We start from the raw sequence: 23,523 nt of genomic DNA on the forward strand, positions 1-23,523 counted from the left end.
GACTCTCAGTCATCAGGCTATGAAATAAGTATTTTGGATACTTGTTTGGGCAAAATCCAGCTCCTGTCTAATTTCCGAGGTCCATATCCCAGGTGTAGACAATTGGGAAGCGGATTATCTTTGTCATCAAGCTTTACATCCGGGAGAATGGTCTCTTCACCCAGATGTCTTTTTTTCAAGTTGTTCAGATGTGCAGGCTTCCAGAAATAGATCTGATGGCATCTCATCTAAACAAGAAACTTCCCAGGTACCTATCTAGGTCCAGGGATCCTCAGGCGGAAGCAGTGGATGCATTTTCCTTGGAGTTATCAACCTGCCTATATTTTTCTGCCTCTAGTTCTTCTTCCAAGAGTGATTTTCAAAATCATCATGGAGCAATTGTTTGTGCTGCTTGTGGCTCCAGCATGGCTGCTCAGGTTTTGTTAGTGGATCTTGTAAGGATGTTCAGTTGCCAACCTTGGCCATTTCCATTAAGGCCAGACCTTATATCTCAAGGTTTGTTTTTCCATCAGGATCTCAAATCATTAAATTTGATGGTATGGAGATTGAATGCTTAGTCATAGAAGTTTATCTGACTCAGTGATTAAAACTATGATGCAGGCTCGTAAATCTGTGTCTAGAAAGATTTATTATCGAGTTTGGAAGACTTACATTTCATGGTGTTCTTCTCATAAATTCTCTTGGCATTCTTTTCAGTTTCTTCAGGATGGTTTAGATAAGGGTTTGTCTGCAAGGTCTTTGAAAGGACAAATCTCTGCTCTTTCTGTTCTGTTCCACAGAAAATTGCTAAACTTCCTGATATTTATTGTTTTGTACAGGCTTTGGTTCGTATCAAGCCTGTCATTAAATCAATTTCTCCTCCTTGGAGTCTTAATTTGGTTTTGAAGGCTTTACAGGCTCCTGCGTTTGAGCCTATGCATTTTCTGGACATTAAATTACTTTCTTGGAAAGTGTTGTTCCTTTTGGCCATCTCTTCTGCTAGAAGAGTTTCTGTTTAATCTGCTTTTTCTTGTGAGTCTCCTTTTCTGATTTTTCATCAGGATAAGGTGGTTTTTGCAGACTTCGTTTAAATTTTTACCTAAAGTTGTGAACTTTAACAACATTAGTAGAGATTGTTGTCCCTTCTTTGTGTCCAAATCCTAAGAATTCTCTGGAGAGATCAATACATTCTTTGGATGTGGTAAGAGCTTCGAAATATTATGTTGAAGCTGCTAAAGTTTTCAGGAAGACTTCTAGTCTATTTGTTATCTTTTCCAGTTCTAGGAAAAGTCAGAAGGCTTCTGCCATTTCTTTGGCATCTTGGTTAAAGCTTTTGATTTATCATGCTTATTTGGAGTCGGGTAATTCCCCGCCTCAGAGGATTACGGCTCATTCTACTAGGTCAGTTTCCACTTCCTGGGTTTTTAAGAATGAAGCTTATGTTGATCAGATTTTCAAAGCAGCAACTTGGTCTTCTTTGCTTACTTTTTCCTATATTCTACCATTTTTATGTTTTCTCTTCTTCAGAAGCAGTTTTTGGTAGAAAAATACTTCAGGCAGCTGTTTCAGTTTGATTATTCTGCTTATATTTTCAGTTTTTTTTTATTATATGATTAAAACTTTTAATTTGGGTTGTGGATTATTTTTTCAGCGGAATTGGCTGTCTTTATTGTTATCCCTCCCTCTCTAGTGACTCTTGTGTGGAGTTCCACATCTTGGGTATTTGATATCCCATACGTCACTAGCTCATGGACTCTTGCCAATTACATGAAAGAAAACATAATTTATGTAAGAATTTACCTGATAAATTCATTTCTTTCATATTGGCAAGAGTCCATGAGGCCCACCCTTTTTTATGGTGGTTATGATTTTTTTTGTATAAAGCACAATTATTCCAATTCCTTGTTGATGCTTTCGCTCCTTTCTTATCACCCCACTTCTTGGCTATTCGTTAAACTGAATTGTGGGTGTGGTGGGGGGTGTATTTATAGGCATTTTGAGGTTTGGGAAACTTTGCCCCTCCTGGTAGGAATGTATATCCCATACGTCACTAGCACATGGACTCTTGCCAATATGAAAGAAATGAATTTATCAGGTAAATTCTTACATAAATTATGTTTCCTATTCGTTCTCTTGCTTGAATTAAAAGTCTTTTATCTTCTTCTATACAAGCAATTTTTCCAGCCCACCTTCATTACAGAGCTCTTCAAAGGTTGAAGATTCATCATCTTTGTCAAGGATTTTCTTATTTTCACAAAATTTCTTTATCAGAGGAAGCCATAATGGAGTTACATTGGTGGCTTGCCAACATACTGTAGAAGCTTGGAGAACAGCAAGGCTATTTTCAGCAAATTGCCAGATATTATTCTAGAGTAAGATGCCAGGAACTGCGGTGCCAGATGCGGGAGGGAAATGGTCTTTTTTTTTTTAGAAAAGAACCTACATATCAATTGTCTAGAACGTATAGCAGGTTCATTTGCAGTAAAAAGTCAAATCAAGTTATCAAAACCAATCAACTAATTTCAATTCTGCTTTCGATGGACAATATTTTCTCAGTCAGCATTGTCTTTCTCACAATATTTTTCTACAAGCAGAATACTTACCAGGTCTAAAAAATTAAGTTGCAGATTGGGGTTTTGAGCAGAAAGATCTTTATTATATTACAATCTCTGAGAGGTCATTTTTCAATAGACCTCTTTGCTTCTCACCTGAATTTTCAAATTCTTCCTTTTTACAGCTGGAGACCGGATCCAAAAGCTCTAGCAGCAGATGCATTTCTTCAGAAATGGCCAATTCAAGGAGCTTACGCTTTTCCACCTTTTTCGATGATTCCTCAATTTCTTTTGTGAAAAGGAACCTATTATCTCTTCTTCTAACTCCTTGGTGGCCGACTCAATCTTGGTTCCCCTCTCTTCTAGAGATTTCTTACCTTCCGCCAATCTTAATCCCTCTTCAACAAGAACTTCTTACAAACTAGTTCTTCTAGGTTCTCTTCAACTCATTGCTTGAAAAAATTTAGGGGATCCTGGTCCTCCATAAGGTGCTAAACTTCTCCTTCAAGACTCTTGGGCACCAGGAACCCAAAAATGTTATCTTTCCTCATGGTCTAGCTGGTGCAGTATCAGGAATCTGGATCTCATGTCAGCCTCCTTAAATTAAGTAATTATCTTACTTCCTTATTTAAGGCTGGTTTGGCTTACAGATCCATTAATGTTGCACATTCTGCTATTTCAGCCAGACATGAATTATTTCATAACATGCCTATAGGTCAACATGTTACCATATGTAAACTTCTTAAAGCCATTTGTATTAAAAATCCTCCAGTCACTAAATATAAACATTTTTGGGATGTAGAATTAGTTATTCATTTTTTTTTATTTTTTTTTTTAAATCTTGGCCAGATAATAAAGATTTGTCTTTAAAACAACTTAACATGTAAACTTGCTATATTATTATGTCTTGATGCAAAAATCTTTTCTCCACATGGTATAATTTTTTTCTCTATCTAGACGTACTAAAACCTTATCTTCCTCTATATTTTACCCTTACTTCTATGAAGAACACATATTTTGTGCAGTATCCGGTCTTAAAATCTATAAATCTAGAACTATTTATTTTGGAAACTCTTCCTCTAATCAACTTCTCTTTTCTTTTTCCCCTGTTAATTTACCTGTTACTTCTCTACAATTAGTAGATGGGTTAAGTGGATTATGATGCAAGCTGGTGTGGATGATTATTTTATTTCTCACTCTATTAGAGGTGCTCCGGCTTCTAAAGATTTTTCTAAATCTGCTTCTTTACAAGACATTTTAAATGCAGCAGATTGGTCTTCTGTCATCTTAATCCTTTTTTGCTTTAAACTAGCAAAATATGAGGTCTCTGTCCTTGTAATAAAATTTTGATTATCCTAACTTTGTGACGGTACAATTTCGATTTTATTAAAGAGACAGAGACAAATATTTTCCCACCTCTTAATTCTTTTACCCTCCGAATATTAATTTTATTATTTGGACAAATTTTAATATATTTTCAGCTCCACCTACCTTAAATACAGAAATCTGAAAAAAACCTTTGCAGATGCCCCCAATTAAAAGCTGGTTTTATAAACATAAAAATGAACGCCTTTGGCTATATTTATATATCTTTGATCTGCGCATAGGGGCTCCCTCCCATGAAACATAAATGCAGATTCCCTTGGGGATAACAAACTCACTGGGCCACCTCATAACCACTTGATATGCTGAGGGATGGATCTTCGAACAGCTCCAAAAGCTTGTCCAGAAATAAACAGACCCGTTTATAAAAAAGGGTCTCATTATCCCCTCTCCACCCCCTGACATTCCATCACCCGAAGGCTTTATTAAAGGTGGAAAGTATAATGGGACCCCCTTTTTTTTTTTTAAACGAGTCAGTTTATTTCTTTAATCACAGTGGCAGGAATACTACTAGCAGTTTTACTGTTATTAACTATACCAACAAATTTTGGAGAACTATTTTTACGGGTCACAATACTGTCAATAACAATTCAGCAATCTCTATTAAATCAGCGGTTGTTGGGATTGAGGCATTGAGCGGATCCCACTTGCTGTGTGACAGCATGGTGTGGTTTAACAGTTATAACGACTTTATCTGCTATATTTTTATAGTCCTTAAATACAGTAATGAGAGAGTGATAATGTCGCAACCATTTCACAATAGTAATATTTATATCCAATTAAGGATGGTTACATTTTCTTTTAATCTTGTAAGTGTCACATCCAGTTGAATTACAAATGGTTTGAATGGCTCGCACTAATTGTATATTTTTTTGACCGATAAGGATTTCCCTTAGATAAACATTTATTTCTATTTCAGCTTTTGATTATTACCTCTGAGAACATGTCCTACATTTGTATCAATTTGATTTTCCAACTAGCGTTGCTATATTTTATAAAAGTTTCAGTTATTATGTTTGAAACTGCTACAAGGGAATAACATTCATATTGGTGTTTGAGCTTATATTACTTGCTGATTTTGACAGTAATTATATACAAACAAGATCAGAGGAAACTCTTTTGATTTCATTATTGTGTTATACATTAACTAAGTAATAAATACACAAGAGATTTTAAAGCATTTATTTTTTTATAACAATTTTATTTTAGATTTCTTTTTTATATATTATTATTTATTGAGGTTGATCAGCACATAGTAAATAAAAAACATTGCATACAAATAACAAAGATGCAAAAACAGATACATGCAAGACGTTTTTACAAGTCAGTCTGGGGAATAATAAATGTGACATATTGTTTAGACCTTCAACATTTTGTTACTTTTTATAACTATATCTTCTATTTACTAGGTAATAGGCCACTCTTGGACCCTTAGGGGCCGATTTAACAATGGCCGAATGGCCCTGAATGTAACTGTTTCTGCTCGTTGGAAACAGGAGTTAAGAAGCAGCGGTCATAAGACCGCTGCTCCTTAATTCGTACGCCTCCTCTAAAGCTGCGGACAGCAATCTGCCTGATCTCATAAGATTGGGTTGATTGGCCGCAAATCTGCAGGGGGCGGCATTGCACAAGCAGTTCACCAGAACTGCTTGTGCAATAATAATTGTCAGAATTTAGCGATGCAGGGCGGACATGATTCGCTATAGCGAATCATGTCTGCCCGGGATATGATAAATTTACCCCTTAGACCTCCATTACATCATTTGCTAGAAGGTTACGAAAAATATTATATATAAGCTGCTTTTCTCACGCACAATCTACTAGTATATATTCTAGGCTTTGGAAAAACAATAATAAAACTAAAATGGAGCCAATTAGAAAAAAAGAAAAATCTTGTAACTATGCAAGTGCACATCTGCTAATCCTATATTCACAAGCCCACAGAGGTAGTCATGACATACTATTTACTATGGTGAGGCAAAGGAACATCACTCATCGCATGACAGTAAAAGACCAGTATAGTAGTAATGGAAGACAGGTAGCCTTGCCCCTTAAAACTTCTTGTACATTGAACCAGCAAATGTCAACAGAGACAAAAGATCTATTGGGGTGATATTATTAAGAGGTGTTTTGTCATGTCAATCTTCTAGCCACTGCAACTATGTGAGACAATTCTAAAGGGCAGGCAAATAGGTTATTAAAAACAACCTATTAAACTCCATCTTATCTAGGAACTAGAGATAGCATGAGTCCATATAACTAGTAGGGCAGATTAAACTTTCAAGGCTAATTAGCAGCTGATTAAAGTGGAATAACTCCAGCTACAAGATCCCAGATTGTTGCTTAAAAATAGGACTATGACCTTTAAGGGGAAATTTAAAGGGACACTGAACTCAAATTTTATCTTTCGTGATTCAGATAGAGCATGCAATTTTAAACAACTTTCTAATTTGCTCCTATTATCAGTTTTTCTTCATTCTCTTGCTATCCTTATTTGAAAAGCAAGAATGTAAGTTTTTAAGCCGGCCCATTTTTGGTTCACAACCTGGGTTGTCCTTGCTGATTGGTGGATAAATGCTGTCCAGGGTCTGAACCAAAAATTGTCTAGCTCCTTAGCTTAGATGCCTTCTTTTTCAAATAAAGATAGCAAAAGAACAAAGAAAACATAATAGGAGTAAATTAGGAAGTTGCTTAAAATTGCTGCTCTATCTGAATTATGAAAGAAACATTTTGGGTTTAGTGTCCCTTTAAGCTGACATCATGGTGTCCCGCCGCAGAAAACAGGACAAAGCGAGCTTGTAGATTCTTAATCCACTGTTTGGAGATAAATAAATGAAACAAATAACATCTATATAAGAGTGACATCTTACTCTACCAAAATTAAATAAAGTTGGGGATCTCCTATTCATTACATATAACTTTCTTTTCTCTAGGAGGTTCAGTCTTAGCCAATTTAACAAAAGCAGATTCTCATTATGGTCAACTTATGTATAATAACCACTGCTGCCTGCCTACTTATCAAAATAAATACAAAATAAACAGGAATATGAGATCTGTATAAGGTTAGAAACATATTACTGCCTCAATTCAAATCATATTACAATTTTAAACCTGTAAGTCGTGCCTACTTATGAAAATAAATAAAAAATAAATAGGAATATGATATCTGTATAAGGTTGGAAACCTATTTCTGCCTCAATTCAAATCTTATTAAAATTTTAAACCTGTCAACATACACAACATAAGGTGAAAGGAGCAGACTACACTAGATCTATAATTAACACAGTAAAATCCTCCCTGCTGGAAAGATAGCTACCAATTTGGATCACAGTAAGCAGCAACTGTAGCTCTATCAGGAACTGTAAAAATCAAAGCTTGATGTTATCGCGATCTGCTGATATACAGCGTATTGATGAGTGTCATCTCAGCTTCAAAGTAAGTCATCCATCTTGGCCACCGCCCAGAAGCGTTCCCCCATTTTATATTTCTTTTAATAAAAGAAAAGTTTTATAGGTGCCTCTCTGTGATATGGGAAGATAGTATATGTGGTATTAATAATTCTGTACACATAATTTGTTTTCTTTTTGGAACATTATGTAATTTTATAATTTGTTCTAACTGAATGCTAGTATGTATACTTTCTATTCAGTGATCTTCACTGATTTTTTTTTTCTTAGTTGTAGTCTGTATACTGCACCTATTCTCCACAATTAACTATGAATAGTATATATATATATATATATATATATATATATAAATCAAATATATTCAGCAGTAAGATTACACTTTAAGTTAGTGCCATCGATTTTTGTTTTAATTATACAGATGATGATGACTATGTGTCTCTGCAACTAAGAGGTTATGCTCTGATATTTCTGATTTCGTTTAATAAGAATTTTCTGATGAGTAAAACATTTATCACATTCAGAACATAAAAATCATTTCTCTCCTATGTGAATTTTGTGATGCTTAATAAGATGTGATTTCAGAGTAAAACATTTCCCACAGTCAGAACATGAAAATGCTTTCTCTCCTGTGTGAATTTTGTGATGCTTAGTAAGATTTGATTTCTGAGTAAAACATTTCCCACAGTCAGAACAGGAAAATGCCTTCTCTCCTGTGTGAATTTTGTCATGATTAATCAGATGTGATTTCTGAGTAAAACATTTCCCACAGTCAGAACATGAAAATACTTTCTCTCCTGTGTGAATTTTGTCATGATTAATAAGATGTGATTTCAGAGTAAAACTTTTCCCGCAGTCAGAACATGAAAATTGTTTGTCTCCTGTATGAATTTTGTGATGCTTAATAAGATTTGATTTCTGAGTAAAACATTTCCCACAGTCAGAACATGAAAATGCTTTCTCTCCTGTGTGAATTTTGTGATGGGTAATAAGATTTGATTTCTGAGTAAAACATTTTCCACAGTCAGAACATGAAAAGGATTTTTCTCCTGTGTGAATTATCTGATGCACAGTAAGATCTGATTTCTGAGTAAAACATTCCCCACATTCAGAACATGCTTTCTCTCCTGTGTGAATTTTGTGATGCCTAATAAGGCGTGATTTTCGAGTAAAACATTTACCACATTCAGAACATGAAAATTCTTTCTCTCCTGTGTGAATTTTGTGATGTCTAATAAGGACGGATTTCTGAGTAAAACATTTCCCACAGTCAGTACATGAAAATGTTTTCTCTCCTGTATGAATTTTCTGATGACTAATAAGATGTGATTTTCGAATAAAACTTTTCCCACATTCTGAACATAAAAATGGTTTCTCTCCTGTATGAATTTTCTGGTGCCTAAGAAGATATGATTTTTGAGTAAAACATTTCCCACAGATAAAACATGAAAATTCTTTCTTTACTGCATGAGATTTCAGAAGGTCAAGATGATAGTAGTTTGTGAATTCACCTGTTGATAAAAAAAATATATGAAAATGCTGTTATTTATTAATGGCACAATTGTTTTCTTTTAAGGACATTTTAACTGTTCTGAATGAGTGTCTACCACAAGGGTAAAACAGGCTATGCCCCCTAGATAACACATATACCTTTACCCAGCCTCCATGCTAAGGCTTAAGGGCAGTTTACTGGACTTTATGGACTATTGTTAAGGATGCCTCTGCATTCCATATTTTTCAATATATGTTGAGCCTTTAAAATTGCGTTCATAGACAATAAACATAATGAACAAGGATGTGGATTCTAAAATACAATATATATATATATATATATATATATATATATATATATATATACTCCAAGTAGGAAAGCACTCTATGTATCTGAGGACCGGGGAGACCCCAAAAACGTTCTACAAATAAAGTAAGACTTTTTGAACTTAAATCTGGTGAGTGCTTTCCTACTTGGACTTCCTACAATTACTTTGAAGTGCACCCCGGGGGCTGTTGATTCCTGGAGTGTGCTGGGCTCATTTGGGACTTGTGTGTGTGTGTGTATGTATATATATATATATATATATATATATATATATTTTGTCCAGACAGAGGACAGCACAATCTTACACCAATTCAGCTGCCAAGGTGCACTGCAAACCAAATCCGTATCCTCTCCAAGAACACAGGCACTCACTGGTCTTTTAAAATGTAATACTTTAATTAATCCATTAAAACAATTATATTACCATGACGTTTCGGTACATCATTGTACCTTTATCAAATGTGACAAAAATAAATATTAAAAGCTTCATAGATAACTTACCCCAGACCACCACCTAAATACTGTTTGAGTGCATCACATGCCGCAAGTTCTCCGTGTGTGAAATCGGCGTCTGACGTCAACAGGGTGCGTTGAACTGTGCGCCCTGTAATATCGTGGAGCCGGTGTTGCCTTGGCAACAAGTAATCAAAACACGGTTTTAGCGGCGACGATGTAATGACCCAATACATTTATGTATTTGTCTATTGAGTGTGACGCCGCATATACATAATAATAGAGATCTCCATACTTATTACATACGGGTACAAAGTACCCCAAACTTCTGCAATAGTGGACAAAAAGATCTGTAAATCGGTGCAACACAGAAGACAAATGTCAATTTAAAAACAAAATGCATATATAAGTGCATCTATACAACATTACACCTATATCACAATATATAAAAGACCTGTAGTGCTTTTGAAGTCATAAAGACAATAAACAGTATCAAATTACATATAAAGTGATATAGCAGCTTATAATCATGCCTACTAGCAGTATGATAGAAACTTAGGAACAATATGTGAGGGCCATTCTGTATCTTGTTGAGAGTCCCTTGTACAGCTACAGGAAGGATATGTATACTCTGATCTTATTACAAAGACAGATGTTGTCTAATAGAAGGGGCTAAAGTCCAGAGAGGTATTAAGGCCATATGGAGAGATGGTGTTCAACCTGTAGATCCACTTGGTTTCACATTGTAGCAAAAGATTCCCCCTGTCACCTCCTCTCGGGAGGGGGGGTACATGGTCTATAAGCATCGTGCGTAGACTGGAGACCGCATGTTTATGTTGGATACAATGCCTAGCTACTGGTTGTTCCGATTCGCCAGTGCGAAGGGCCTCCCGTATCGCACATCGGTGGTTTGCCATGCGTTCGCGGAAGGTTGTTACAGTTTTGCCGATATAGACCCTGGAACATGGGCAAATAATCATATATACCACATATATGCTGGTGCATGTAAGGCGATGCCTAATGTCGAATCTTTGATTGCTATGAGGGCGCTGAAAGGAATTGCCCCTAAGCATACCATTGCAGGTGACACATCCTGAACAGGGAAAACAGCCCATCTTCATAGGCTTAAGCCAGGTATCCTTTTTATAATTTCTTATCGTCCTCAAACAACTACTATATGCAAGTGAAGGGTACAGCGATGGGATCCAATGTCGCCCCTACCTATGCAAACTTGTTTATGTCTGCATTTGAAGAAAAATTTGTTTATCAAAATGAGATGTTTCATCTGTATGGCGCCACTTGGTGGCGCTATATAGATGACATCTTTGGTGTTTGGTGGGGCGACATTGGATCCCTTCTTAAATTTGTGGATGATCTTAATAGTGCCACTAGACATATTAAGTTTACCCTCACCTGGGATGAACAATCCTTACATTTTCTTGACACTTTGGTTTATAAAGAAGGTGGAATGTTAAAATCAGATATATATAAGAAAAGTACAGACAAGAATAGTTTGTTGCATTTTACAAGTGCTCAAAGATAAAAAGGATTATTAATAAGTATTGGTTTATGTTGAGAGAATGCCATCCAGGTGTGCAATAATTTTTTAATAGTCCAATGTCTGCTTACAGGAAAAGCTCCAGCATTAAAGATAAGTTGGTGAGGGCTGATATAGGTAGTAAAAAATTGAAGCAGAGTTATATTACCGAAAAAAATTTGGGTTGTTACCCTTGTTTAGGCTGTGCAAATTGTAACAACATGGTAAAAGGTTCTACCTTTGTACATCCACACACAGGCAAAGTATATAAAATTAATGCTTTTCTTACATGCAACTCCTGTTATGTGATTTATCTTATCAAATGCCCGTGTGGGTGGATTTACATTGGCGAGACTACCCAGAGAGTAAGGGATAGGATTATCCAACATAAATCAAATATAAGATGTAAAGATCTAAATGCCCCAGTCTCTAGTCATTTTCTATCAAAAGGTCACTCAATTGCTCAATTAAAGTTCCAAATAATTGATCATGTTCCCATCCCTCGTAGAGGTGGAAATAGAGAATTAATTTTTTTTTTTTTTATAAATCAAAATTTTTTTATTGAGGAAATACAATACAGATATAGCAAAAACAAAGCATACAATTTGTATACATCTGACGAGTGTTACATAAGTTAAAGCAAATTACTCATATTCATATCTCATCTGTTATGATAAAACAAAATACTTACAACGTCTATAAACATTTAATATGAATAATAGTTATACTCCTGTATTTCCTCTTTTTTTTTCAATATATCATATATTATAACACTTTAAATTAGTTGAAGTTTTTACATCCAGAAAAACCTATACAACTTATAGTATGAAACGTGCAAAAATTTTTCAATGTATTAACAATCAAATAGCATAGTGTAGGAAGTTAAATCAAGTAGCCCTTATTGTAACCTAAGAAAGTAAATCAATAAGTTTCAATTTTCTTTCTCCTCTCAATTTGTCAAAAAAAAAAAAAAAAAAAAAAAAAAAAAAAGGGGGGGGGGGGGGGGGGAAAGGGAAGGAAGAAGAATAGGGATAAGAAGTTTAGGGGGTAGGGACGCTGAGTGCACTGTCTAAGTTACTATTAGCTATTATTAGCTGTGCTTACACAATCAGTTGCCAAACAATGTTATCCAACCCTCCCATATCATGAAATGTAGGTCGATCTTCCCAGCTAAGTTATATACATATTGTTCCATATGTTTCATGTGATTGAGTTGTTCAATGACATTCTGAATGGAAGGGGGTAGTTCCTGTTTCCATTTCCTAGCAATAATCAATTTGGCAGCTGTAAGAAAATAAATCAGGAAAATTTTTCTTGGTAAAGGCATTCTAGGAGAGCCCAAGTGTAACAGGATAAGGGCCGGTGAGAAAGGTAGATTATAATGTAAATCCCCTAGGAGTTTCACACATGTCCTCCAAAATAACCTGATCTTAGGGCACTCCCACCACACATGCATCCATGACCCTATCTGTCCACAATTTCTCCAACAAGCAGGAGAAGAATTTGGATAAAATTGGTGAAGTCGCTTGGGTACTAAGTGCCATCTGTGGACTATTTTATATTGGAGTTCCCAAAGAGTAGCACAATGAAGATATTTTTTAGTTAACATCATCTCTCTGTACCAAACATCAAGGTCAAAAGTTTCACGTAGATCTCTCTCCCATGCTAATTGGGAAATGGCTTTCACTGGTGTTTGTTCTCCCATCAATAGAGAGTACAAAAAGGACATCATCCCTCTAGGTTTACTATTTGTAGACCAGCATATTTCCCATTTAGTTCTTTCTCTCCAGTTGCTTATTTGCAGTCCCCAACTTCTTAAAAAACCGAGTAGTCTAAGTGTTTCTAAATAATATTTTTTGGGTATGTTGTATTTTAGCATAAAGGAATCAAGAAAAGGTTGATCTGTCCCTTCACTGATGTCTTCAACCAAGATATTGCCTAGTTTTAACCAGATATTCATGTGTGACTCTTGAAGACACCACGCGACGCTGATTACCGGGTGAATGGGAGACGGATGTGGGGCTATATGTGTTCTATGCCTATTCCTATCCCAAAATTTAAGGGCGTCTAAAATTATTGGTTGTGCTATTCCCAGTTTGCTTCGGTAGTGGGCAGGAATCCATATTAGGTCTGTCAACTTCATGTTCGGCGGGATAATGTCTCTCTCCACATCTTGCCATCTGGAGCTGGAGTCTGCAGTACTCCACCCCAAAATATGTGAGAATCTAGCCGAATCATGATATGCTAAGATATTAGGTAGTGCTAAGCCTCCCTGTTTATATGCTCTTTGCATAATATTTCCAGAAATCCTTGGTTTCTTACCCCTCCATATATAGGTTGAGATCATACTCTGTAATCGGTTGATTATTGATCTGGGAATTTGAATAGGAATGCATCTAAAAAGATACGTTATTTTCGGTAAAAAGGACATTTTTATAGCGGCAATCCTACCTGTCCACGAAATTTCTGAATACTCCCATGATCCCAGAAGCTTTTTGAACTCTTGCATTCTGTCTGTAAAGTTTCTTTTTACAACTGTGGCCATATCTGGGCTCAGGTATACTCCCAAGTGTTTGATACCATTATCTATCCATTTAAAGTCAAAACTTCTTTTAATACTTACAACTACTGAATTTGGGATCTCAATTGCTAGCGCTTCTGTTTTAGACATATTTAATTTATAAAAGCTTATTTCACCAAATAATCTAATGATATCCATGAGGGGTGGTAAAGATGTCTCGGGGGAGGTCAACACTAGAGTGACATCATCTGCAAAAAGCGCAATTTTATGTGTGGAGTCTCTAAAAGTTATGCCTTCAATTTTTTCATTTCTTCTAATTGCCTGGGCTAGTGGTTCGATGGCTAACGCAAACAGCAGGGGTGACAAGGGGCACCCCTGTCTAGTTCCATTAGATACCAAGATTTTCTCTGATTGAAAACCAACACCTCTTACTACCGCTGTAGGGTGAGAGTACAGGGCCCTCACTGCCCTAATAAATTGAGTTGGGACACCAAAACCCTCCATGGCTTCCCATAAGTAACCCCACCTCACCCTGTCGAACGCTTTTTCTGCATCTAATGACAGGGCGAGGAGGGGAACCCTTCTCCTCTTAGCCTCCGACATAATATGTACCAATCTTCTGGTGTTATCTGGTCCCTCCCGTCCTGGTATAAACCCCACTTGATCCCCATGTATTATTGTTGGTATTACTTTAGCTAAACGATTAGCTAGAATTTTAGAGTATAATTTAGTGTCCAAATTTATTAATGATATAGGTCTATAACTCCCACATTCTGTAGGATCTTTATCAGGTTTTAATAGTGTAACTATATTTGCTTCCTGAAACTCCGGTGCTACTTTCCCCTGTTTCATAATTTCGTTGAAAAATCTGAGTAAAATAGGTGTAATTAGATGTGCAAAAGTTTTATAAAATTGCCCCGTGTACCCATCTGGGCCAGGGGCTTTCCCTAATTTAAGCTGCCTAATTGCTAGTTCTACTTCTTCGGTCAATATTTGACCATTTAGGAGATTCATATTATCTTCTGTCAGAGTAGGGAGCTCCAGGTCTTTCAAAAAAGACCTGATAATTTCTGTCAAAGCTTCTGTGTTATCATGTGGGGATTGAATATTGTACAGTGACCTATAGAATTCACCAAAAGCAAGACCAATTTCTTTTGGGGTTGTGATATGAGTATTATTCTTGTTGAGAGATACTATTCGTTTTTGGGCTACTCTGTTTCGTAACTTATTTGCTAGAAAGGTGGTAGGCTTATTATTACAATAATAAAATTTCTGTTTGAACTTATCTAAAGTTCTCTGCACCCTCAGGAGTTCTAGTTGTCTGATCTGTTTTTTTAAAATTTGTATTTGATTATCTACATCAGCAGAGTATACTCCAGAAAGTTTCATCTGACATTTCCTTAATCTACATGTTAATTCAGCTAATGTGCCCCCTCTCAATCTTTTTGCTTTAGCCGCAGATTTAATGTAGTGGCCTCGCATGTATGCTTTAAGAGTTGCCCAGAGGTTCTGGGAACTTGTTTGGCCATCATCGTTTAACTTCAGAAATTCTATAATAGTCTCAGTGGAATTTTGTATGTCTGGTGGGGACTGGATCTGCCAGTCTGCTAACCTCCATGTATATCCCTCATTAGGGACCATCGGGCCTAACTGTAATGTTACTGAGTGGTGATCGGACCAAGAAATCGGAAGGATCTTGGAACTATCTGTTTTGTCCAAAAGTCTAGCTGTGACAAAAAAGGTATCTATCCTAGAAAACGATCTATGAGGATTTGAATAGAATGTGTAGTCTCGTGTGGTGGTGTTATATGAACGCCATGCATCATATAATTGGAATTGGTACATCATCCTCCTAAATGCACCTGCCTTAGACTGTGAGGATCTATCTTTTTTGGTTGTGGGGGGCGCCAGTTTATCGATATCGGGATCCCAGATAAGGTTAAAATCACCTCCTACGCAAAGTTCCCCTTGTCTAATGGACATTGCTCGTCGGAGAACCCTGTGAAGAAATTTTGTTTGTTTTATATTGGGGGCATAGATATTAACTAAGGTAAAAAGTATATTATTAAGTTTACAAACTAGGAGAATGTATCGCGCCTGGACGTCCACTTCACTATAAATTTCTTCAAAGCTTACTGAATCCTTAATTAGGATAGCGACTCCTCTAGATTTTGTGTGGTGGGAGGCCCTATAGGTATGTGTATAATTTCGGAATTTAAATATCTCACCTCTCTGCTGTAGCCAATGAGTCTCCTGAATAAATGCCACATCAATTTTATTTCTTCTGAGCTGATTAAGGAAGAGACTTCTTTTGGTCGGGGAATTTAAACCCTGCGTATTATGTGAGAGAAATGTTAAGCCAGACATCTTTGGGATCGAGGAGGTCTGAGAAAGGGAGATGTCAGAGAGGGAAGAGAGAGAAGGAAAGAAAGAAGAAGGTGAAGGGAAAAAAAAAAAAAAATAATTAATAAAAAAAAAAAAAAAAAGGGGGGGTGAAGGGGATCTAACAAAACTGTTACAAATATATAGAGAGGTATAACAAGATATTATATATTAAAGAACACTCTTTCTACTAGTAATATATTGCCTTTATGTACAATTCACAATATTTTCTATAATTCTATAAAAGAAAAGGCTACTTATGTCAATACTTTATTGTTAGCGGATTAACACCGCTTGTTTGTTCACCAGCAATAGGGGTGAGCAATAACTAAGGAGTCTAATCTTAATAAAACTTCCCGAACGTAGTTCAGAAATACTCCTTAAGACTATATATAAGAAAAAATAAAAAAAAGAAATAGGGAGGGGGAGCGGATATACCTTGTATGGTCTAAATTATGATAACCTACAATTCCTTTTTCAAAGAAGTAAATTTTTGAAACGATTTAAAGTAGGGTCTAGTGAAAATATATATAGAAGATATATAATGGGGAGAGTTAGTGTAGGGGTCAACTCTGCAACTGGGCTAAAATATGGAAACTGTATAGGTACATACATTGCATCTTCATGTATATCAGAATACAGTCTCGTGTTACACATAGAATGATTTCACATTTATTATTGTAGTCAACAATATTCATGGAAGTCAACATTTAACCAGCCTAAAACATAGGTCTAAATAGTAACAAACAATAATATATCTAGAGCTTACCACTGGTCATATTGTAACCTTCAAGGAGTAAGAACCTGTGGAATAACAAAAACCAAATAGAAAAAAACAAAAACAATAACAAGGATAACATAAAACTTTATAATATAGGAAAGACCTTACCTGGCCTTGTCAGCCTGTTTCTTTGGCCTATTTCTATAATATGGTAGGCATGTCATCAAACCTTAGCATTTCAGTTACATCCTTATTTCTAATTAGGTTTGAGCATAACATTATTACACTATATTTAATACCTAAAGAACATATTGACTTGTCCATAAATTTCAATAAGGTGAATCATCCATGTCTATTAGTGACACTCCGGGAGGGCAAAAACTCGTGACGATCCTCACGTTGAACTTCTGAAGTAGTAACTTATAAAAAAAAAGATCTCAGTCCTCTGTTGGAATTAACTGGGCTCTATCTTGTTGTTTATTCTGTCTTTTGGATAAGGGTTGCCATTCAGCCGCCGACGGCCTCATATCTCTCTGAGGAGCTGATGTAGGGTTCAGACCCACATCCTGTTGTTTCATCCCCAAAGTTGTCATCAGGCTCAATCCTTGTTCCAATGAAGAGATAACATAATTTTTATTTTCATGTTGAAAGAAAAGTCTCACGGGAAAACCCCATCTATATTTAATGCCAGCTTTCCTCAAACAAAGGGTAATTGGTGCAAACGATCTCCGTTTTGCTAAAGTGAATGAAGACAGGTCAGGGAACAGTTGCACTCCTGGATACCTTTCGTTGAATAATTTGTTGGAGAAAGAAGCTCTCATCAATCTTTCTTTAAAAGTGAAATAATGGAGGCGTATGATAACATCTCTAGGTAAAGTCTGCAGCCATAGTTCTCGGTCTAAGGGCTCTATGAGCTCTGTCTATCAAAGCATCAGAATCCTGAAAAGGGCCCAGCAGGTCTTTGAATAAGGTCAGTAGGTATGCAGGTAATTCTGAGAGGCCAACATCTTCCTTTATTCCTCTAATTCTGACGTTATTCCTTCTGGACCTATCCTCGATGTCTGCCATTTTACATTCTAAATCACTGATGGTTTCTGCCAAAGCTTGGGCGTAGGATAGTATGTTGGCCTGATCAACAGCCATATCCTCCTGCTTCCTTTCTATAGCTTCTGTTCTTTCATTTTGAGTGTTAAGATCTCTTTTGAGATCTGCTACAGAGTTCCGAATTTCACTTCTTAAGGAGGAGTAATGTGTGTCTATTTTAGACGATAGAGCATTGATTGACTCCAGGACCTTAGAGTCAGATTGAGATGTTTTTGCTTTAGACTGAGTTTCGGGATCCGCTACATCCTTGTATGAGGTGTGTGAGTCCCTGGATTCCTCATCAGAGCCTTCTCTGTCAGAGAGAATTCTACTGTTAAAATGATCTGCAACCGTGCGTTTAGGACCTTCTCCCATCCTTTGTTGATGTTTTTTCTTATTAGAATGAGCCATTTTAAACCAGCTGATAGAAGTCTTACTACCAGTGAGTTTGCAGGTTGTGATTAAGCTGTTTTCAGAACTGTTTGATTCCTTGGTGAGAATGATTTCTTATTCTAGCTGTTATGCCAACTCCTAGAGTGCTATCCCTGTTGCCTAGCACCCCCACCTCTCCCCTATCATAGTATTCTAGTGTGGTGACATGCTGTAACTTCCTTCACTTATTCAGAGGTTATATGTTAAATAGGTAAATTTTTGAGAGAGCAGTACTTGCAGGGGTGTTTATTGCTATGAATTAGGGCTGTGAAAGCTGAAACTTCTATTAAAATAGTGCAGTGACCATAATACAGAAAGATTTTCAACAGAGTATTCAACCCTATGTCCTTGAAGATAGGATGTAGGATAACTACATTAGAGTTACAAAACACCACCTTCCAGAATATTTGTTATAGTCTTTGATTTTTGCAAGCTTGTTATCAGCACTGAATGAGAACAGTAAAGAACTGATATATATTCTGGTGGCTATGTCAAACACAGTCTCTTATAACCAATAAGGTTTTCAGGTAGGATCTTGGATTAATAATTTATCACCACCCCTTGTCTGCCGCAAAAGCTGTTATATTATCCACACAGTTCAGGGCTAATGCGCTGGGGGGGTTATAATGCAGGGGAAGAAGAAATGGCGGATTTTCGCGCCCTTTCACTTGTTAGATTAAACTGCCAAAGTCTATGTCTCAATCACATGCAATATCCTTCCCTTCTGTTAAGACATATGTCCGTTTCATGAACCGGCTTTCACACTTAATAGATATAGACCCCAATTCAAAAAATTTACCTCTCCAGAGTTTACCGCAAGGTCCAGTATTATCCAGTAGCTCCGGTTTCAGGGAAAATACCTTCTGGGCTTTACACTTGTGACCCTCCGACCGGACCTTAAGTACTGCACTCCTTATATTTTCACAGGTTTCGGTCGGGCAGAATGTGGGGCCGGCTCTATTCAGGTACGGTGTCTCCTAGTCGGCAGCTTTAATGACACAGCCGCAACTTGTATTCTTTCCGGTGTAAACACTCCTGGTGTTATGCGCGATCTTTCTGCCCGATGAGGCTGACTTCTTTGTTGAAAGCACTCCGGAGCGGATCCCCGACCCTCCGGAGTGCAAGGTGTATATGTTACTGTTGTCCGGTAACTTGTTTGGGCCTTTAGTCAGCGTAGGGAAAGTAGGCTAGAGATTTGGCAAATTCAGCTTTTAAGAGATTAATATATATCTTAGCTGCAAGCTTAGGATATAAAAATAGTGGTTTGTTTGCTGTGCTTCAGCTAAATACAAATAAACTTTGGATTTGTGAGCAGAGATCTACACACAAACGTCCTTACAGCATGGCAGTTGGCTCCGCCCCCCTAGAGAATTAATTTTAAAGAAAAGAGAATCTATGTGGATCTATAGGTTGGATTGTATGTTCCCAAAGGGTATGAACCGTGAAATAGATCTAAATATTTTTCTCTAGATTTTTCTGTAAATTTGGATTCCACTTTTCCAAATGTGATTATTAGAAAAAAGAAACCCTTTCTTCCGGACCTGTAACTACTCTATAAGAGGTTTTTCTGTAAAACAATTGTTATTTTGAAAGAAATTGTTTTTCTGTAAAAAATTTTGTAAAAAGTATTCTTGTATGCTTTAATACATGTATGTAGCATGGTTAGACTTTTTTTTAAAGTATATTATATGTTATTCTTTATACTGACCACTGGGTGGCATTTACACTTAAGAGTTAAAATTCTCTGACATTGAATGTTATAATTAGCAACACCTGTGGTAGAGGGTATTTAAGAGAGGTGTTTAGTTTGTTTAAGTTATATGATTAAGGGTATTTGAGCCCGAAACGTCATTATTTTGTGTGCCTTGGTACAATAAAATTGGAATAATTTGTACAACTGGAGGTGCTGCTTGAATTTTTTTCATTTGAATTAACATACAAAAGGGTTATTGATAGATTTTTACAGAATGGCTTTGAGGCAGGCATACTCAGTGAGCAAGAGTTGACATTTCTTATCACTGATTATCCAAAGGTACCTGTGCTCTATTTACTGCCAAAGGTACACAAAACCCTACAAAATCCACCTGGCAGACCGATTGTGTCTGCCAGGGGTTCGATATTATCCAGTTTGGCCATATATATTGACTCGCACCTCCAGCATGTTGTTAAGCATACTGAATCCTATCTAAAGGACTCCCCAGATATGATCCGTATTCTCAAGGGATATGCTGATTTGAGTGTTGATGACATGCTGGTCACCATGGACGTTGACAGCCTCTACACGGTTATACCTCATCATGAGGGTGTGGAGGCTGTCAGGTCCATGGTGACTGGCAATGCTTTGTACAATGGTCCACCTATTGAATTCCTTTGTGAGATGCTAACATATTGCCTTGAGAAGAATTATTTTAAATTTGAAAATGATTACTTTTTGCAAATAGCCGGTACAGCCATGGGTTCAAATGTGGCACCCACTTATGCGAATCTCTACATGGCGTGGTATGAGCGTACTTTGATGCGGCCACATGAAAACAGTAGCATCATGTATTATACACGCTATATCGATGATGTGTTTTTGGTGTGGAGAGGTGGCGAATCAGCATTACTTGAGTGGGTGTCACATTTGAACACCATGGCTAGTCCGATCAGATTTAAGTTGGAATACAGCACAGTATCTGTACATTTCTTGGATCTCAATATTTTCAAAGTTGATGCAGAGGGTACAACTCGGTTTGGTACCTCTCTTTACACTAAACCAACTGACCGCAATTCCTTGTTGGATGCGAGGAGTTTTCACCCTCTGCATCAAAAGAAGGGGATACTCACCTCCCAACTCACTCGTGTCATTAGGAACAATAGTGAGTTACCTATGTTACAACAACAGCTGGAAGAAATGGATGCGAAACTAGTGGAAAGAGGCTATACTAAAGAGATGGTTAAGAAGGCATGGGATGACCTCATGGATCCTACCAAGTTGGGAAAGAGGTAACGGACAACAAAGTCAGATCCTGAGCAGATCAACATGGTTACCACATACACACCAGATTCTAGACACCTTACTGAGGCGGTCCGGAGACATTGGCCAGTGGTAGGTAGTGATCCCACACTACCATTTGGGAGGGTTGCTGCCCCCAGAATAGCATACCGAAGAGCAAATAACCTAAGGGATATACTGGTTAAATCAGATCCGATAAGAAATTATAAAAAGCATACCTGGCTTAAGCCTATGAAGATGGGCTGTTTTCCCTGTTCAGGATGTGTCACCTGCAATGGTATGCTTAGAGGCAATTTCTTTCAGCACCCTCATAGCAATCAAAGATTCGACATTAGGCATCGCCTTACATGCACCAGCATATATGTGGTATATATGATTATTTGCCCATGTTCCAGGGTCTATATCGGCAAAACTGTAACAACCTTCCGCGAACGTATGGCAAACCACCGATGTGCGATACGGGAGGCCCTTCGCACTGGCGAATCGGAACAACCAGTAGCTAGGCATTGTATCCAACATAAACATACGGTCTCCAGTCTACGCACGATGCTTATAGACCATGTATCCCCCCTCCCGAGAGGAGGTGACAGGGGGAATCTTTTGCTACAATGCGAAACCAAGTGGATCTACAGGCTGAACACCATCTCTCCATATGGCCTTAATACATCTCTGGACTTTAGCCCCTTCTATTAGACAACATCTGTCTTTGTAATAAGATCAGAGTATACATATCCTTCCTGTAGCTGTACAAGGGACTCTCAACAAGATACAGAATGGCCCTCACATATTGTTCCTAAGTTTCTATCATACTGCTAGTAGGCATGATTATAAGCTGCTATATCACTTTATATGTAATTTGATACTGTTTATTGTCTTTATGACTTCAAAAGCACTACAGGTCTTTTACATATTGTGATATAGGTGTAATGTTGTATAGATGCACTTATATATGCATTTTGTTTTTAAATTGACATTTGTCTTGTGTGTTGCGCCGATTTACAGATCTTTTTGTCCACTATTGCAGAAGTTTGGGGTACTTTGTACCCGTATGTAATAAGTATGGAGATCTCTATTATTATGTATATGCGGCGTCACACTCAATAGACAAATACATAAACGTATTGGGTCATTACATCGTCACCGCTAAAACCGTGTTTTGATTACTTGTTGCCAAGGCAACACCGGCTCCACGATCTCACAGGGCGCACAGTTCAACGCACCCTGATGACGTCAGACGCCGATTTCACACACGGAGAACTGGCGGCATGTGATGCACTCAAACAGTATTTAGGTGGTGGTCTGGGGTAAGTTATCTATGAAGCTTTTAATATTTATTTTTGTCACATTTGATAAAGGTAAAATGATGTACCGAAACGTCATGGTAATATAATTGTTTTAATGGATTAATTAAAGGATTACATTTTAAAAGACCAGTGAGTGCCTGTGTTCTAGGAGAGGATATATATATATATATATATATATATCCTCCATGTGTATCTGCACTCACAATACAGTTGGGTCATCAACCAGGGTGCAGAGTCAGTAACAATCACAGTCTATTGCAATCAAGGACTGCACTCGCTGGATTCAGATATAAAATTAATTATCTATTGTGGTAACGTTTCGGGGTTCACAGACTCCTTCCTCAGACCAGACAATTGTGCAAGTGAACCAAGTGCAATTTAAAGGTGCTAAGCCCCACCCATCAAAAAATTACAGAAAATTGTGCCAAAATTGTGTTGCCTTGGCAACACCTTAATTGCCAGGTAACAAATATAACACACATTTTTATACAAAAATAAAAACATTCAGGATGTATCAAACAAGTGTATTCTCATCTCAACTTTATATACATAAAACATATATGACAATAGTGTAATCCATGGTATAAACAAACAGAAAGACACAGTTAATAAATCGTGCCAGTGTATACATATCACTAAAATGTGTTTGATCAGATAAGCCAGCACACTAAACTATATCCAGTTCTTACTGATCATTATTAGTACCCACAAGGAATAATAGAGGATAATATTCCAAATAGAAATGTATGGGGACATAACTGTACCAGTATTGCGGTATACCGTGTATAGTATCCGGGTTATGTGAAACCCACGCCCGGTACAAGACACTTGTCATTTAAGCACATATACTATACTGAGCGTTACTGGGGATAAACTGTTCAGCGTGCTCGATCTACCAAAGTATATATGGTTATATAATCAAACTCCGTACCGGAGTTGAATCCCTCTGGTGTACTGG

At 37.1% G+C, this 23,523-nt stretch overlaps 1 protein-coding gene across 1 annotated transcript in view; it reads right to left on the reverse strand.

Moving 5' to 3' along the window:
- Positions 1-5,094: 5,094 nt before the first annotated feature.
- The window catches only part of LOC128666687 (oocyte zinc finger protein XlCOF6.1-like), a 192,720-nt gene continuing 174,291 nt past the window's right edge, over positions 5,095-23,523 (reverse strand). The window contains exon 5 of the mRNA XM_053721416.1: positions 5,095-8,829. Within this exon, the coding sequence (XP_053577391.1) occupies positions 7,853-8,829 (977 nt within the window). The 3' untranslated portion in view covers positions 5,095-7,852. The remainder of the gene's footprint in view (positions 8,830-23,523) is intronic.

This window comes from Bombina bombina, chromosome 7, assembly GCF_027579735.1.
Source record: "Bombina bombina isolate aBomBom1 chromosome 7, aBomBom1.pri, whole genome shotgun sequence".
Classification (NCBI taxonomy): domain Eukaryota; kingdom Metazoa; phylum Chordata; class Amphibia; order Anura; family Bombinatoridae; genus Bombina; species Bombina bombina.